General features: G+C 34.2%; 2 protein-coding genes across 4 annotated transcripts; both read left to right on the forward strand.

Moving 5' to 3' along the window:
- Positions 1-279: 279 nt before the first annotated feature.
- On the forward strand, positions 280-5,914 carry LOC115238756 (BTB/POZ domain-containing protein KCTD16-like). Of its 2 annotated transcripts, none has more exons than XM_029812804.1 (3): positions 280-434; positions 525-688; positions 2,116-5,914. In XM_029812804.1, exon 3 carries the CDS (start codon positions 3,320-3,322, stop codon positions 4,061-4,063), a length of 744 nt encoding a protein of 247 aa, XP_029668664.1. In that variant the 5' UTR covers positions 280-434; positions 525-688; positions 2,116-3,319; the 3' UTR covers positions 4,064-5,914. The 2 variants fall into 2 exon arrangements, with proteins under 2 accessions (XP_029668664.1, XP_029668666.1); XM_029812806.1 differs by lacking the exon at positions 280-434 and having other exon boundaries at positions 459-688; positions 2,116-2,217; positions 2,334-5,914.
- Positions 5,915-6,167: 253 nt separating this feature from the next.
- LOC115238757 (BTB/POZ domain-containing protein KCTD16-like) lies at positions 6,168-14,948 on the forward strand. 2 transcript variants are annotated; one of them, XM_029812808.1, is made up of 3 exons: positions 6,168-6,303; positions 7,712-7,813; positions 7,930-14,948. In XM_029812808.1, exon 3 carries the CDS (start codon positions 8,916-8,918, stop codon positions 9,657-9,659), a length of 744 nt encoding a protein of 247 aa, XP_029668668.1. In that variant the 5' UTR covers positions 6,168-6,303; positions 7,712-7,813; positions 7,930-8,915; the 3' UTR covers positions 9,660-14,948. The 2 variants fall into 2 exon arrangements, with proteins under 2 accessions (XP_029668668.1, XP_029668667.1); XM_029812807.1 differs by having other exon boundaries at positions 7,712-14,948.
- The last annotated feature ends 4,587 nt before the right edge of the window (positions 14,949-19,535 follow it).

The following is a 19,535-nucleotide window of genomic DNA, read 5'->3' on the forward strand; positions in this document are numbered from 1 at the left end:
CAACATTCATATACTGCAATATAGTAAATACCAAATATAGTACTATAGTATTTTATATATCGTTAATATAATAGCGTTTTCGGACGAACGGGTTAATCCAACCCGATTCAATTAATCATTATATTTTACTATGAATTCAAGCCTTTTATTGGCAGAGACGATGCAATGACGTCATTAATCACTATAAAAGCGATTAAACCTGCTACGTCCGAAAACGCTATAAGAAAGTATGCATTTTAAAAACCTATGTGGATCCCTAGAAACTTCTTATATTGGCACGAGTCTGTGAAGAGGCAGTCACGTGGTCAGAGCGACCGCGAGTAGTGGGAAAAACTTCTCCATCAGACATCGTCATGGCGCTTGCGCGATTCTTGCGCGTTATTTTATGTGGATGGAGAAACTAATTGTCTCAATAATATCATAATTTAAAATTGGTATTGTATATAAACTTTTTTATTCTTAAATGTTTTATATGTTTATAATTCTTTACAATCATCAAATATATAGTTCTGAACTTGCCACAGGTAATATGTACAGTTTTGAGACATGATACACATATACAGACATGATGCACTACGACGAATGCATGTACGTACGATATACGATATCTAAACATGATGCTTTCGACCCGAAAGTGCCTAATTTCGTACGTAAAGACATACATCGACGTCGTGACATGGAGTGTAATGTAAGTTTATATCTACTCTGATTTTATTACCTTTCTTTAATGCTTTTTTTCAATTTCGATTTTACAATCGATAATTTGCGATAGATATAGTTGTTGAACAATATTGCTTTTCGATAATTGATTTCATTTACTGAATGGTTACTGTATGGCTTCGAATGGATTCAAGAAGGGATCGAGCTATGTGTGTGTATGTGATGAATATTATATTGGTTCTCATAAAAAAATTTTCTTTATTTTGAAAAGATTTAATGATTCATTTCATTTTTCATTTTAAAATTTGATCTTACGGCGATAGTATAATATTATAGATATCTTTAAACGTGATATAATGTGTTTTCTCGTAAAGATTTATACCATCTTGTGATATACATATGCTCACATACCTTTCAAGAAAATGTACTTTTTTTACAAGAGAAAATGTTACGATATTGCGCAATAAAGGAAGATATCCCGAGGGAATTTTATAAAGATTTATGTTTTGTATCATACAATTTTAGTATATGCATTTTTTCAAAGTTTCTTATCCGTTTATTTCCTTGTTTAAAATATTATTTAAGATAAAGATAAATGCAGTTACAAGAAAAAATTACAATTTGATGAAAAATCAAATATAATTTTTTAATAAAAATTCTTGAGAATAACAAGAATATACATATAAATGAATAAATATATTGAAAGAAAAAGACTTTTTAATTTAAAAAAATACTTTGTAATTTATAAATTATTGCACTTACAATTAGTTTTGGAAATATTTTAGCTTGTAAAATATATATTTTTTGTTAGAAAAATGTAAATGTGTTGATGTTTAAAGTCTTAACATCATCATTGAAATTTTTCTAAGAAGATCAGCTATTTTTTTAATTTGCTGTTTATATATTTTTTTCTTTTTATTATTTTTTCTTACATTTTTCTTATACCATATAATAATCAAAATGATATATTAATAATAATCAAAATGATATATTAAAAAATAATATAAAAATTTAATGTAGAGTTTAAACTTAGCTAACACAATACAATTAAATATAATCTAATCTATTTTGTGAAAGTTAAATAATTATGAAATAAAGAAAATGTAATTATTGCACGGATTATCTGTAGTTATTGATTCATATTATAATGTATTTGGTCTGTTTGCTCTAAGCTACATTTTTTCTAAAAACAAACCAACTTTTTTCTCTTTTACTTATAAAAAGATATAAAATCAGATTTTTTTTATAATCACCATTAAATAAGAAACATCCTTCTCTGTGTTTATATGACAAAGCTATGTTATTTAATTCAATTCATCAATATTGTGTTTTTAATAATAAAGAGTAGCAATCGGAATAAAACAAATGCGTAGTTGTGTGAATAATGTATAGTTGTCTACACGACAATATTAATCGCATTGTATATTGACATTGCTACCTATTCAATATTTGCAGATAGACGACGATGAGATATCGGATGAGAGATACAATGCAATAAGAGAACGACTGTATGTTACAATGTAACGAAGCATCGATCCGTGGAAACCCGAACAATAGGTAATCTTAAAAATTAATCTTAAAGATGCACTCCAACTATTCCATCACATTTGTAGTTTACATTTCTCTTCTGGAATACACATTTAGAATCACGAAATCTGTTATTTGATTATTAGGTCCAATCCATTTGAGACGCATCAGAACATGCAAAGCAGGATATGGATCGGAATAATCTGGATTGCAGCGGAATCCGATGGAATATGCTGGGATAAGTCGCCGTCGTTGGAGAGAGTCGCAGAAAACGGAATGGAGTGCAGTTTCCCAGGATAGGCTTGGATGTAAGTACAACCTAGAAAAACTCTTATCACGACACGTAGCCTCTTTCAAGGATGAGAATCGAGTGGCGACTTCTCAGGGGTTGCGCGCGCGTGTCGAGGGGATTGTGTTGCGCGATATCGGTGGCTGCGCGTTGACACACGGCGCGGGCTCTCGTTGCGTCGGCAGCGCAGCATTACCATCACGTTACCCTCGCGACACGGAGGAGCGAGCGGAGAGTGCGTCCTGACGCGCGCCAACCGCTTAGGTGAGGAAGCGCGCAGCTGAGAGAGCTGAGCTCGGCCTTCGTCATCGCTCCGCCGTAGGCGCAGTTTATCCCTCTTCACCGTCGCGTTCATTTCTTCGAGCAAGTAGCAGTTGGACGAGTATCAACATCGTGCTCAAGTCGGCTTCGAATAACGACGTGCTTCTAAGGTGACCAGGATTCGATCAGCTTGTCTTTTCAAAGAGCATCGCCAAAGGTGTTCTCACGTGCGAATACGTACGAGTGACTTTTAAAATCAGTCTGTTGCTCCTCGTCTGTTGAAATCCTCGGAGAGCTATTTTCTTTAACGTATCACGATTGACTCTGGGATCTGCTGGGTCGTCGACCTGTGGTCGTCTTGCGCGAGTGTCGCGTAGAGTTTCATTGAACGGAGTGCAGTTCCGTATCGTGATCCTCTTTGTTATCTTTAATCCTCCTGGAAATTTTCCAACTACAGGTGTCCTCCGCACATAACGTCTCTGATCATCCCATCGGTGAAGACGACTCGTTCCCGTCGGTCCACGCGACCAATTGATCATAGTCTTCCTCTCTCTTTCTTGCGTCGCGTTAACCGGAAGCAGCATGGGTGACCAAGAGCAACAGGAAACAATGCCGAGCGTGGTGGAGTTGAATGTGGGCGGCGTCTTCTATACTACTGCCTTGACCACGCTGACCCGTGAGAGCGACTCGCATCTTGCGACACTCTTCACGGGCAAATCCGCCGTGGAGAAAGATGCCAAGGGCAAGTACTTCCTGGATCGCGATGGTGTGCTCTTCCGTTACGTATTGGACTTCCTGCGCAATCAAGCATTGGTTTTGCCCGAGGGCTTTCGCGAACGCGAGAGGCTCAAGCAGGAGGCTAATTTCTACGGTCTTCCTGGTTTAGAGAAGGCCATTTTGGAGAACGCCGATTCTGGCGGGCAAACCGGCGGTGCGGTCGGCAAACGCGTACCAGGATACATTACTATCGGCTACCGAGGCAGCTTCGCCTTCGGCCGCGAAGGCCTGGCCGACGTCAAGTTCCGCAAGCTCTCAAGGATTCTCGTATGCGGCCGCGTGGCACTCTGCCGGGACGTTTTCGGCGAGACGCTAAACGAGAGTCGCGATCCCGACCACGGCATGTCCGATCGTTACACGTCGCGCTTCTTCCTGAAGCACAGCGTCATCGAGCAGGCCTTCGACATGCTGCAGGAGCAGGGCTTCAGGATGGCGGGTAGTTGTGGTTCTGGCACTGCCGGCAGCAACTCCGAGCAGCTGAAACCCGGCGTGGATTCCGAGGAGAATCGCTGGAATCACTATAATGAGTTCATCTTTGTGCGCGATTAAAGAGCTTCGTTAGCAGTCTTTTCCGATAACCGCGAGTAAAGTGTACTTTGCGGTTGATCTGATCGTCGTCGATGACTCGCATCCTTTAAAACGAAGCGGCAAACACAGAGAAAAAGACTTCCTCAGGTACTTGAAATGGTTTAGGTAGAAGCGAAAATGGAGAAATGTAAGAACACTTGTTGTGTGCTTAACGTGTGAGCGCGTAACGCATGACAAATGAGACTTTTTCGTTGATTGCACATATAATGAAGTCGATATATAATATCGGATTTAGCAAAAGTTGGTAGGAAAAGTTGGAAAGCGTCGAACGTTCGTCTCGCGAAGTCCTTAATTAATTTCATCTCGCTAGAAATTTTCCCGAAGTTATCACATTATAATTAATCAATGTCGACATAACTAGGAATTTGGAGCGTTCTATTTCTAAGAGTACCAACATCGTCAGCCTTCTCTGAATCATTAATTCTTGAGTTCCTTTCACTTTAATGGGCTCTTTTATCAGAATGAGAAGGATGGATAAGGCAACGGATAGATTTTCGTGTTTCGATAGAACCCTTATTTGAAATGACACTTGATTAATACTGATAACAAGAAATTATAAACGTATTAAAGAGAATTATGAACTCGTCAATTATGACTATGTTGGATCTTTAAATGTCATTTGTTGATAATCCTGTTAAAATTGCGTAGTGCAAAATTATAAGTAGCAAATCAACATCGAATTATAACAGCTAAAAAATATTTGTTTTAAATCAAAGATATTTCGTTGAATTTGTTTAATCATATTGTATGTCTTTCACGTATAATTAAATATTTAATTCTATATGAATTTGATTGACAATTGCACAGATAGAATCGAAAACTTCTCTGAATACGACGTTTTTCATAATCGAAACGTGCCGACGGCAGCGTCTAAAATTGTCCTTCCCGACAAAAATCTGACTCAGAGATTGTTGCGAGGGAGAGACGTTTATTAAAAAGCAGTCTCACATATATCCACGAGATGAAAAACGCCAATGTCAGGCGTTTTTCATTGCTAGTAGACGCGAAAGAAGACGGCGAATGAAGGGCGCAAGAGGAAAGCGGATCCGGGCGAAGGCTCAGTGATGTTGAAATATCTGCGAACGTACGCGACTTGACTATTTAAAAGAGCAACAGTGTCAGGCTACATGTTAGTGATAAATATCACCGGAAATGACGGACGATAAAATGCAAGGAAACAGACTTGACACAAATGGAAGTATCTTAAAATTGATCGAACGCAAATGATGCACAATAACTTTCGCCTTTTTCTTATTCGCGTCTGACGTGGAGGAAAATTAAAGGAAAATCCCAATTATCGAGATCATCATTTGAAGAAAGTCTCCGGTACTGTCTGGTACGCGCGTTAAGTAGTTAGTACTAGTAAATAGTCGGTCCGAGTGATCACTGCTAATGTATGGTCAGACCGAATGCTTATCACTAGTTGGATTAAATTAATTAATGGTGTGCTAGATACGGATATCTTTTTTTCAATAGAAAGTATTCATAAAAAGCAGTTTGTGTTGTGCAAAGATTTAAAAGAATAATATAAACACACTAACACTATTGTCGTAAAGTATCCTTTCGGCATAAACTTAAACAGCTAACTAGCTTTATTCTCGGTGGTCGGGCAGTCTTGTTGAATGCATGTACTTACAACCTGACACGATGTCAAACGCGCTATTCAAACAACGGTACGTTGGATACGTGTCACTTGTAACAATTCTTCATCAGGTTTTTAAGAGCATGAACAAGGTAATGCTTTTTTCTTTTGTGTTTAAAATTTTTTTTCTTATTTCTCTTCTGTAAGCGTTTTTTTTTTTTTTTTTTTTTTTTTTTTAAACGTGAGTGTGCTAAGCAATTCGTATTGTTTTCGATCTATCGACTTCCAAAGAAGGAAAGAAAGATTCGTCGAAATATGATGGAAGCAAAGTTTTGTTATGAATTTACAATGAGTCCCATTTCGTACGTTACAAAAGAAATGCATTTGCTAAATTATTCAAATAAGAACAAAACTCAAGTATTTTTTCCTTTCTGTATAATCGTTTCTCGCGGAATAAAAAGATAAATGTCTGATAAAGAAATACACATATACAGACATGATGCACTACGACGAATGCATGTACGTACGATATACGATATCTAAACATGATGCTTTCGACCCGAAAGTGCCTAATTTCGTACGTAAAGACATACATCGACGTCGTGACATGGAGTGTAATGTAAGTTTATATCTACTCTGATTTTATTACCTTTCTTTAATGCTTTTTTTCAATTTCGATTTTACAATCGATAATTTGCGATAGATATAGTTGTTGAACAATATTGCTTTTCGATAATTGATTTCATTTACTGAATGGTTACTGTATGGCTTCGAATGGATTCAAGAAGGGATCGAGCTATGTGTGTGTATGTGATGAATATTATATTGGTTCTCATAAAAAAATTTTCTTTATTTTGAAAAGATTTAATGATTCATTTCATTTTTCATTTTAAAATTTGATCTTACGGCGATAGTATAATATTATAGATATCTTTAAACGTGATATAATGTGTTTTCTCGTAAAGATTTATACCATCTTGTGATATACATATGCTCACATACCTTTCAAGAAAATGTACTTTTTTTACAAGAGAAAATGTTACGATATTGCGCAATAAAGGAAGATATCCCGAGGGAATTTTATAAAGATTTATGTTTTGTATCATACAATTTTAGTATATGCATTTTTTCAAAGTTTCTTATCCGTTTATTTCCTTGTTTAAAATATTATTTAAGATAAAGATAAATGCAGTTACAAGAAAAAATTACAATTTGATGAAAAATCAAATATAATTTTTTAATAAAAATTCTTGAGAATAACAAGAATATACATATAAATGAATAAATATATTGAAAGAAAAAGACTTTTTAATTTAAAAAAATACTTTGTAATTTATAAATTATTGCACTTACAATTAGTTTTGGAAATATTTTAGCTTGTAAAATATATATTTTTTGTTAGAAAAATGTAAATGTGTTGATGTTTAAAGTCTTAACATCATCATTGAAATTTTTCTAAGAAGATCAGCTATTTTTTTAATTTGCTGTTTATATATTTTTTTCTTTTTATTATTTTTTCTTACATTTTTCTTATACCATATAATAATAATCAAAATGATATATTAAAAAATAATATAAAAATTTAATGTAGAGTTTAAACTTAGCTAACACAATACAATTAAATATAATCTAATCTATTTTGTGAAAGTTAAATAATTATGAAATAAAGAAAATGTAATTATTGCACGGATTATCTGTAGTTATTGATTCATATTATAATGTATTTGGTCTGTTTGCTCTAAGCTACATTTTTTTCTAAAAACAAACCAACTTTTTTCTCTTTTACTTATAAAAAGATATAAAATCAGATTTTTTTTATAATCACCATTAAATAAGAAACATCCTTCTCTGTGTTTATATGACAAAGCTATGTTATTTAATTCAATTCATCAATATTGTGTTTTTAATAATAAAGAGTAGCAATCGGAATAAAACAAATGCGTAGTTGTGTGAATAATGTATAGTTGTCTACACGACAATATTAATCGCATTGTATATTGACATTGCTACCTATTCAATATTTGCAGATAGACGACGATGAGATATCGGATGAGAGATACAATGCAATAAGAGAACGACTGTATGTTACAATGTAACGAAGCATCGATCCGTGGAAACCCGAACAATAGGTAATCTTAAAAATTAATCTTAAAGATGCACTCCAACTATTCCATCACATTTGTAGTTTACATTTCTCTTCTGGAATACACATTTAGAATCACGAAATCTGTTATTTGATTATTAGGTCCAATCCATTTGAGACGCATCAGAACATGCAAAGCAGGATATGGATCGGAATAATCTGGATTGCAGCGGAATCCGATGGAATATGCTGGGATAAGTCGCCGTCGTTGGAGAGAGTCGCAGAAAACGGAATGGAGTGCAGTTTCCCAGGATAGGCTTGGATGTAAGTACAACCTAGAAAAACTCTTATCACGACACGTAGCCTCTTTCAAGGATGAGAATCGAGTGGCGACTTCTCAGGGGTTGCGCGCGCGTGTCGAGGGGATTGTGTTGCGCGATATCGGTGGCTGCGCGTTGACACACGGCGCGGGCTCTCGTTGCGTCGGCAGCGCAGCATTACCATCACGTTACCCTCGCGACACGGAGGAGCGAGCGGAGAGTGCGTCCTGACGCGCGCCAACCGCTTAGGTGAGGAAGCGCGCAGCTGAGAGAGCTGAGCTCGGCCTTCGTCATCGCTCCGCCGTAGGCGCAGTTTATCCCTCTTCACCGTCGCGTTCATTTCTTCGAGCAAGTAGCAGTTGGACGAGTATCAACATCGTGCTCAAGTCGGCTTCGAATAACGACGTGCTTCTAAGGTGACCAGGATTCGATCAGCTTGTCTTTTCAAAGAGCATCGCCAAAGGTGTTCTCACGTGCGAATACGTACGAGTGACTTTTAAAATCAGTCTGTTGCTCCTCGTCTGTTGAAATCCTCGGAGAGCTATTTTCTTTAACGTATCACGATTGACTCTGGGATCTGCTGGGTCGTCGACCTGTGGTCGTCTTGCGCGAGTGTCGCGTAGAGTTTCATTGAACGGAGTGCAGTTCCGTATCGTGATCCTCTTTGTTATCTTTAATCCTCCTGGAAATTTTCCAACTACAGGTGTCCTCCGCACATAACGTCTCTGATCATCCCATCGGTGAAGACGACTCGTTCCCGTCGGTCCACGCGACCAATTGATCATAGTCTTCCTCTCTCTTTCTTGCGTCGCGTTAACCGGAAGCAGCATGGGTGACCAAGAGCAACAGGAAACAATGCCGAGCGTGGTGGAGTTGAATGTGGGCGGCGTCTTCTATACTACTGCCTTGACCACGCTGACCCGTGAGAGCGACTCGCATCTTGCGACACTCTTCACGGGCAAATCCGCCGTGGAGAAAGATGCCAAGGGCAAGTACTTCCTGGATCGCGATGGTGTGCTCTTCCGTTACGTATTGGACTTCCTGCGCAATCAAGCATTGGTTTTGCCCGAGGGCTTTCGCGAACGCGAGAGGCTCAAGCAGGAGGCTAATTTCTACGGTCTTCCTGGTTTAGAGAAGGCCATTTTGGAGAACGCCGATTCTGGCGGGCAAACCGGCGGTGCGGTCGGCAAACGCGTACCAGGATACATTACTATCGGCTACCGAGGCAGCTTCGCCTTCGGCCGCGAAGGCCTGGCCGACGTCAAGTTCCGCAAGCTCTCAAGGATTCTCGTATGCGGCCGCGTGGCACTCTGCCGGGACGTTTTCGGCGAGACGCTAAACGAGAGTCGCGATCCCGACCACGGCATGTCCGATCGTTACACGTCGCGCTTCTTCCTGAAGCACAGCGTCATCGAGCAGGCCTTCGACATGCTGCAGGAGCAGGGCTTCAGGATGGCGGGTAGTTGTGGTTCTGGCACTGCCGGCAGCAACTCCGAGCAGCTGAAACCCGGCGTGGATTCCGAGGAGAATCGCTGGAATCACTATAATGAGTTCATCTTTGTGCGCGATTAAAGAGCTTCGTTAGCAGTCTTTTCCGATAACCGCGAGTAAAGTGTACTTTGCGGTTGATCTGATCGTCGTCGATGACTCGCATCCTTTAAAACGAAGCGGCAAACACAGAGAAAAAGACTTCCTCAGGTACTTGAAATGGTTTAGGTAGAAGCGAAAATGGAGAAATGTAAGAACACTTGTTGTGTGCTTAACGTGTGAGCGCGTAACGCATGACAAATGAGACTTTTTCGTTGATTGCACATATAATGAAGTCGATATATAATATCGGATTTAGCAAAAGTTGGTAGGAAAAGTTGGAAAGCGTCGAACGTTCGTCTCGCGAAGTCCTTAATTAATTTCATCTCGCTAGAAATTTTCCCGAAGTTATCACATTATAATTAATCAATGTCGACATAACTAGGAATTTGGAGCGTTCTATTTCTAAGAGTACCAACATCGTCAGCCTTCTCTGAATCATTAATTCTTGAGTTCCTTTCACTTTAATGGGCTCTTTTATCAGAATGAGAAGGATGGATAAGGCAACGGATAGATTTTCGTGTTTCGATAGAACCCTTATTTGAAATGACACTTGATTAATACTGATAACAAGAAATTATAAACGTATTAAAGAGAATTATGAACTCGTCAATTATGACTATGTTGGATCTTTAAATGTCATTTGTTGATAATCCTGTTAAAATTGCGTAGTGCAAAATTATAAGTAGCAAATCAACATCGAATTATAACAGCTAAAAAATATTTGTTTTAAATCAAAGATATTTCGTTGAATTTGTTTAATCATATTGTATGTCTTTCACGTATAATTAAATATTTAATTCTATATGAATTTGATTGACAATTGCACAGATAGAATCGAAAACTTCTCTGAATACGACGTTTTTCATAATCGAAACGTGCCGACGGCAGCGTCTAAAATTGTCCTTCCCGACAAAAATCTGACTCAGAGATTGTTGCGAGGGAGAGACGTTTATTAAAAAGCAGTCTCACATATATCCACGAGATGAAAAACGCCAATGTCAGGCGTTTTTCATTGCTAGTAGACGCGAAAGAAGACGGCGAATGAAGGGCGCAAGAGGAAAGCGGATCCGGGCGAAGGCTCAGTGATGTTGAAATATCTGCGAACGTACGCGACTTGACTATTTAAAAGAGCAACAGTGTCAGGCTACATGTTAGTGATAAATATCACCGGAAATGACGGACGATAAAATGCAAGGAAACAGACTTGACACAAATGGAAGTATCTTAAAATTGATCGAACGCAAATGATGCACAATAACTTTCGCCTTTTTCTTATTCGCGTCTGACGTGGAGGAAAATTAAAGGAAAATCCCAATTATCGAGATCATCATTTGAAGAAAGTCTCCGGTACTGTCTGGTACGCGCGTTAAGTAGTTAGTACTAGTAAATAGTCGGTCCGAGTGATCACTGCTAATGTATGGTCAGACCGAATGCTTATCACTAGTTGGATTAAATTAATTAATGGTGTGCTAGATACGGATATCTTTTTTTCAATAGAAAGTATTCATAAAAAGCAGTTTGTGTTGTGCAAAGATTTAAAAGAATAATATAAACACACTAACACTATTGTCGTAAAGTATCCTTTCGGCATAAACTTAAACAGCTAACTAGCTTTATTCTCGGTGGTCGGGCAGTCTTGTTGAATGCATGTACTTACAACCTGACACGATGTCAAACGCGCTATTCAAACAACGGTACGTTGGATACGTGTCACTTGTAACAATTCTTCATCAGGTTTTTAAGAGCATGAACAAGGTAATGCTTTTTTCTTTTGTGTTTAAAATTTTTTTTCTTATTTCTCTTCTGTAAGCGTTTTTTTTTTTTTTTTTTTTGTAAAGTGGAACGTGAGTGTGCTAAGCAATTCGTATTGTTTTCGATCTATCGACTTCCAAAGAAGGAAAGAAAGATTCGTCGAAATATGATGGAAGCAAAGTTTTGTTATGAATTTACAATGAGTCCCATTTCGTACGTTACAAAAGAAATGCATTTGCTAAATTATTCAAATAAGAACAAAACTCAAGTATTTTTTCCTTTCTGTATAATCGTTTCTCGCGGAATAAAAAGATAAATGTCTGATAAAGAAAGTTTCAAAAGAAAGAGAGAAAAAGATTTTTCTCAAACAAAAAAACGGAAGATATTATAAGAGAAAGCATTTATTATATACCTGAACAAATTAATACTCAATTATTGTTATTTCTGAACAATATTTCTATGCATACATATTTGAATTTGAAATGTTATTTGAATTAAAAATGTCCATTTTTGATGCATATTTATTACTAAATTTAACAACAAAAAGTTTGCGCACCGATAACCGCGCGTTGGCTCTTTTTGCCAGTTTCCTCATTTAGTATTATTTTATATAATTAAGCATTAATTTTTCTAGTCATTTTTATTATGCTATGTTTAGAATTATTTAAATAGAAAATACCAAATTTTTTTCAGATTCTTTGATTATTATGCATTACAAAATACAATAATTGCTTTTATTTCTTTGCTTATTAATATTATTAATAATTATTTGCATATTCAGAATGATGAAAGATTCGAAAAATTCATCGCGATTATAATCTTTGTTGCAACAGGTTATCATGTAGCGGATAACATTTAGCGATTGTTTGAAAGAATGCCGACGGTGCTGAATAGACGAGATAGATATCGAGTTTTAAGCGCGTATTAATTTCTCGTTATATCATAAAAATATATAATGTCGAAGACTTTTTTTAAGAATGATCGAGATAATGCGATATATAATTCTCGTGTCTTAACGGAATTTCCTATTTTTACGAAATGATATTTATTAGTACTAGACAAATGATGAATTAATTCTCTACTTTAAAAAAAGCACATACATCTAACTTTTATAATTTTTTAATAGCATTGAAAAATTACATATTGTGAAAAATTTATTATTGCCGAAATTTTTCAAGAGATAACAACATTCACGACTTGATACTTTTCCTTTATTTACGGCCGTCGAAAAATAATTTTGGGGCGATGAAGCGAATTATAATTGTTATTGTTAGTGCGTTGTACGCTATTCGATCTGCGTCCGCAATGGATTGATTTATAATGACGTTATATCCTCGGGTGCGAATTATGCGTATCAACATGCGACGTTACATAGTAGAAGACGGACAAGATAATCCATAATGTGCGTTTGATAAAATTTAATTTATCTATATTTCGTCTTTCATTGAAACGGCTAATTTTATGTAAATGAGACGAATGGTGTTGCTAAAATTCATGAAACGGAGTTCCATATATCAAGTGAAGGTATTATCGTTATATGATATATCGCAGAGAAACAAATAAACGATATTTTCGATTTTTTCAAGTTTGCCTCTTGGAAAAGACCAGCTTTTTCAAGTATTATATGCAAATGATTATGATGATGACGATTGCAATGAGCAGCGTGTCAAATCTTGCTAGCTGGGAGATTCTATTAATGTGAGGCGGTGATGTGTGTACCGTAATCGTTTCGCGATTATATTAGTAAATCGCCTACTTCCATTTACTCTGTACAAATAAAGACATTCAGGTAAATCAAACTTGTAAGATAGTAGAGAATGTTACAAGATATATTAATGTAAGAGAGTCTCACGTAGAGAGTGACTATAAACTTTGAACTTATTTTATGATGGCACAAATTTTTAATCCTTTTCCACGGTATATATCATTCAGATTTATTTTTTATGTGCATTCATACACACACACACACACATTTCACAGACACTCGACGTAACATTTATTGAATTTCTCGATTTACGACGTAATTTTACGTTCATTTAATCACAATATACACATGCAAAATTGGGCCCAAACAAATATTTGTTGCAATGTATAGAATTCATTGAAAAAATATTGAAAAAGTTATTTATTATTTCACTTTGAGTCTTTGTGGTTGTTAAAATTACAATGACTGATTACCATATGCGTTTGTCTATACTGTCAAATAGAATTAAACTGTATTTTCTGATTAATATATATTGATTTCTAAGACATATTGGGACCGATTTTCAGATGCAGAAAAGGATATATAAACGTATTCACAAATGTGCGTTAATATATTAAAGTCTTCAAAATACCAACATTTATATGTTTCTTTTTAATTATATTCAGGTTTTCGCAAAATCGTTCTTTGAGTTGCATTTATATACATATATATATATTTTGCGCTGATATTATATAAAATGCACTTATATGTTGTGAGTCTTAGAAGGTATATTACTTTTGGATATGAGCAAGGTTGTTTATTTACCTGCACCAATGTATTATGTGTAAAACATCGAGATTGACGATATGTCGATTATGATTCGTGATATATATAGTAGAGGCTCTATTCCGTAAATTAGAAACAGTATAACTCGCCGCGAAAGGGAGCGAATCTCGAGTGAACAGATTTGATAGAACTCAAAGATTTGAGTTCCGTCAGATTTTAACGGAGAATTCGATTTTTATCGAAATCTTTTGATTGTTCACAAATCTTCGCTTAGCATTATTCTTCATTATTTTCTAGATATGAAATATCTAGTTTATATAATCTCCAAATATTTATTTCGCTGTACAATGTTTAGTATACGATGGCTTTCAAATTTCTTATATCTTGATCAAATATTTTAATTTTAATTAAATAAACATTTCATAAGTTTTCTGCGAAATCTTTTTCTTTAACATAAAGTTTCCGTAAATACCACAGTAAAATTTAGAGTTTGATATTAGCATTTCAAATTTTATTTGTAAGATAATAAAGAATATAGGATATACAAGGTAGAAAAAATAATATGTAGTTGATTATGATCCAATCATTTTTTTTTCAAATCATATTTATGATATATTAGAAAACATCTTTGTGCTATTCATAACGATGGAGTAATTTATCAAAGTATTTCTTTTAATTCAATTATAGAAGACATCTTGACCAATCGAATTTAGGTATATATATGTATAAAATATTTTATGTATTAATACATAGTACATACATTTATGGATTGGATAAGAGAGAAGGGGTTTTTTCCAGCGAATTGCATATGGTTTGATATTCTTTGAGAAATAGTTCGACTAAAAGTTGCAACGCGTGTCGTGGAAACATTTGATTATGATATTCGAGACTCAGAACCCATTTATTGGAGAGAATTCAACGAGTAGAATCTGAGCGGTATTAGGTAGCGTGTAAGACTGTGCCGCGATATGAAATTACTATATTGTACATGTATATACGTATATATAAGTATAAAAAAGGAGAAATAAAAGAATGAAATAGTATAAGAATGTGATTATGACAATCCTGGATCTACGTATCTCGTGACTTTTGGTACTATCCTCATGTTAAATTCTCTTCGCTCTTTCGTGTTCCAGTTAAGCAAGTAGGGACCAAGAAATCACACATGATATACAAACCGTGAACATCATATAGAATTTCATATTATGGCTGCAATTATAAAACGCAATCATGAAAATTTATCTTTTTTAATGAACGTCTTCTTATTCGGTCTGAGCATCTACATTTTCAGGTTATTTCTTTAATGGAATTTGACATTAAATTCTATATGTAATTGAAAATTTTTATTTCTATTAACTTTGTGCGAGAGACACAATTTTTAACGATTTTTTTAAAAGCAAATATTACTAGATTTATATTTTAGGAGATATTAAATTTTGAAGAAAATATTTAAATCTGCAATAACACGTATATAAATATAAAATATTTTTTGCATTTCGAGTTGTTCTACAATATATTTAAGACTTATCGAAATCCAGCAAGTATAGTAGCGCACGTTTCCCTTTAAGCTTTCCATTATGGAGGAAAGTAATGATATTACACCAGAATAGTTTTTCTGCTGCATATGAATCAAGTAAAGTGCCTAATTTTTATTCTATATTGAAATGCACAAGGGACGATAATCTATGAGATGAAATTAATTGCTTGCAATTAAAAAACCTAAAGTGAAAAAACTAATGAAATTGCTTTTTGATGATAAAAATAATAAGTATCAGCATGAACACAAAATTTGTAGTAATATCATTACAATCTATATATTTTTCCTAAAACAATAAAAGCTATGAATATTATAAATTTATAGTTAATTTTTTTTTATAAAATTGATCATGGATTCTGCTGTTTTGAAATAAACTTGAAATAGATTTAAAATATACTCCAAATTTTATGCCATTAATTAAGACGTAAATAATTTCGAATCTCGCATATCCTAGAGATGAAAGTTGTTGGTCCAAAAATATGGAGCTAACAAATTTTCATTAAGTCTAGCGGGAATTTCCGGGAAGATCGCAACGGATGCAATATGTAACGCCAAATTAATTGCAACAAGGCGGGATCGTTTCGTTGCCAATCGAGAGAAGGAAGAAACGATTCTTCTCGCATGATAGTTTCTCCGTCGAGGAGGAGATTGCGTGTTAACGAACGAAGCGCCGGAAGATGGTGGATGCAAACTCGATTGCCTATTTGAATGAACTGTCGTACTTACACGAACGCGAACGCCCAGCTCGTCTTGGAGATGTAGCAAAGCTGCGCTACACAGGGGAGCAATCTGTTGCTGAGTTTTCATCCGCCAGCGAGATAGAGGAAAGCGAAAAAAAGAGTAAGCGTCATCTCAACAAGATGTAAGTAAAATCGAGGTCGAGTTTTTTTTCGACAACGTCTCGTTGAAGACGCGAATAACGCGACGTTGTTTATCTTCGCTCTTATCATTTTCCTTGAAGTTTTTAATGGCGACATAATATGCAAAACTCTGTATGAACAAAATTATTTATTTATAAGAGATAATATTAATTATATAGATAGGGAGTTTCTCTCAGATATATATATCCTCTTTATATAGTTTAAAGATTTCAATGGAAATAAGAAAAATTGGATGCATTTTTCTTATAGAATGATTTATAAAATTAATTATTACACCAAGCATGAATTAATAGACATTTAATTAATACATTAGTATTAAATTACATTAATTAATAGACTTTATGTTCTTATATATAAGAATTTTTAATTTTCCAGATATTAAATTCTAAATATTGAAAAATATTTTTTTTTGCTAGATTGTTCAGATATGGGTGGATAAAAAAAGATCAAGGGATTCTTTGGTTAAAAAATTTCGTTGAGGGTGTTTCTCTTTACAGTGAGATTTTGTTCATAACGCCATTCTAGCAGGAAATATCGATTATTGGTCAGGCACATTTCCCTTTTTCCCGTATGTATAAATATTCTATGGATTCTAAAAATGTCGGTTTATTCTCGCGAAAATCTGTGCCGGAGCATCTCAATGCATGTGTGTCGTAGGTAAAGCTTAAGGATTAATATACTTTTGAAAAAACTATGTATGCATCAGTATATACATATGTATCAATAATGTGTAAAACAGGAAAATTATTTTCGTAAAGTACTAATTGTTTCAACAACCTGACGTAATAAACAAAAGAATATATATGAGAATATAAAAACAATAATTAAAAAAAAAATTATTATATTCTCTTTCTCTCTCTTTTTTTTTAATAATATATTAAATTAATACATATATATATTAAAGAAGACAATATTGCGCGCAAGATAGAGAAAAATACAAATATAATTGAATATACTTATCATATATTATACTCTTATCATATAGAATATTAGATATTTTTTTCTGATATTACATACAAGGAGAACTAAATTTGAGAGTAAATGTTGTAGCTTCATTTTTACTTCAGAATTTCTACTTTAGGTATATTAATTAAATCTTTATATATATTTTTCTTGATTTTCTAAGAATAGTTTGCTATAATATTTAACCCATTCATTTACGGTTCTACAACTTGCACAATGATTTTATCTTTGTGATTGACCTTTTAGCCGAGTTAACAAATCTACATTTCTGTGAATTTTCTACGTTCGATATATGTGTATATATGTATTTTTTGAATTATTTATCTCGCACATCATGTTTTGCAGCATTTATCATTTAACAAAGTGATACATTTATTTTATTATATATCTTTCTTTGTTTTCACATTTATTTAAACTGAGCTATTTCTGTAATCTTTTCTTTTTCTTGACTATAGACTTCTATCTTGCTATTCCATCATACTGTGTTATATTATTGTCCTGTGTGTCTTTCTTTTATGCCAAGTATTCTATATTTATTGTTACATAACTCGATATTAGATTTTTCTATTTGAGATTTTAATTTCCTTATCTGATATACAGAATATAGAATTACAGAAGTACCAGAATAATATTTGAGACGGTCTCGAGTTATTAAATCATTTGATAAGATTTTCAATATGCATTCATTAGTGGCCATATTCGCTTTAATAAAAATTAATTAATCCGAATTAAGCGCAGTCTTGTCAAGTATCCCAGACAGCACAAAAAGATTAAAAAACATTTTAAAGGTATCTAAAGGGTGAAAAAACATTTTTAAGTTGTCGGGATATTGTTTGGGATTAATTTGATGTGAAAAAGTTTGATACCTGAATCTGAAAAAAAATTGTGTAACAAGAAACAAGGTAATGATGTGCATGTATTCGATATATCTCACGTCTTTTTTTCGAAATTTCTAGCAAAAGATTAGATATTATTTCTTTAACCTACGAATCATCTTTTAATCTACATCTATAATTTACTGCAAAATTGGATGTGAGAGAGAATTGTTCTATCGATTTTATTGAATTTTCTTATTTAAGCGCGATTTTTGAGCGTTTCTTCTGACTTTCTAAGCATCTTTCTAAGCTAGATACGGGGCTTATTATCAATCTCGCAATATAACGACACGCTATTATTGCGTGAATTCACGTTTTGTATCGTTTTATATTGTATCGTATATTATCAAATAGAGGTGTAGCAATTATTCAGGATTTATATTAATTATACAAATCCTGCATAATTACTGCGCTATATATCTATTGAATAATGTGACAACAATGCATTATACGTATAATTAATTTAAATCGTATATAACTGCTACACTGGGTCCATTAAAAAATATAATATAATGACAATAGAATATCAGAATAATAAAAAGTAAATTAGGCAAACATAATTTATATTTGTTATATTTGTAATTGTTTTTCTAACGTATATTTGAATGGTATGTTTTACATTTGTCACTGGCATATAATATTAATATGTTAAATTAAATGATATTACATTTTTTTCTTTTTTTGGTAATTAATAGTTTGAAATTGTTTTATTATATTTTGTACCTTTAAAATTAGATTCACATGTAATATTTAGCGTGTATCTGACAGTAGTAGAAGCAAATGTAAGCGCGAGAAAAAAATTCTGTCAAATAGAGTAACATTTTCTTATATTAGTAAGAAAGAAAGAATGTGCTAATGAGAAATGTCATACGATAAATGTCACACATAAACTTAGCTTTAGACGGAAGAGGATATTTTTAAAAGTGATAAGTGGGTGATTTTTTGTATGAATCGCAAAATACATTAAGCTGTATAAACGCGATGTTCTTGTCCGAGGTGAGAAATCGATCCATAAACTGACCTTCGTCTAAAAATGTGCGCAAATTGGGAATTGGAATAAAAAAAGAAATACTGTACGCAACCAAAACAAACAAATGGTTGTTCTGTTGTCAATTAAAAAATTCGATATCTCACCCCGATTGTGTGTATACTTCCTGTATACTTTGTTTCCGACAGAGTACATCGTCATTTCGTGTTTATTGAGTTTGTTGGATATCGAAAATGGATCAAGCGAATCAAATGAATTTCCGGAACGACGAGTGCGATAAATAGTATGCTAGCGAATGATCGTTATTTACGATAATAATCGTGATCAATCATATTTCTTTGATTTTTTTCTGTCTCTTGGTTACATTTATTATACGTTTAAATATATCCTTC

The sequence above is a fragment of the Formica exsecta genome, unplaced genomic scaffold (assembly GCF_003651465.1).
Source record: "Formica exsecta isolate Colony F162 unplaced genomic scaffold, ASM365146v1 scaffold359, whole genome shotgun sequence".
In the NCBI taxonomy this organism is placed as follows: Eukaryota; Metazoa; Arthropoda; class Insecta; order Hymenoptera; family Formicidae; genus Formica; species Formica exsecta.

Coding starts and splice junctions, on each gene's coding strand:
- LOC115238756 (XM_029812804.1), top strand. CDS start 3,320: ATGGGTGACCAAGAGCAACAGGAAACAATGCCGAGCGTGGTGGAGTTG.
- LOC115238757 (XM_029812807.1), top strand. CDS start 8,916: ATGGGTGACCAAGAGCAACAGGAAACAATGCCGAGCGTGGTGGAGTTG.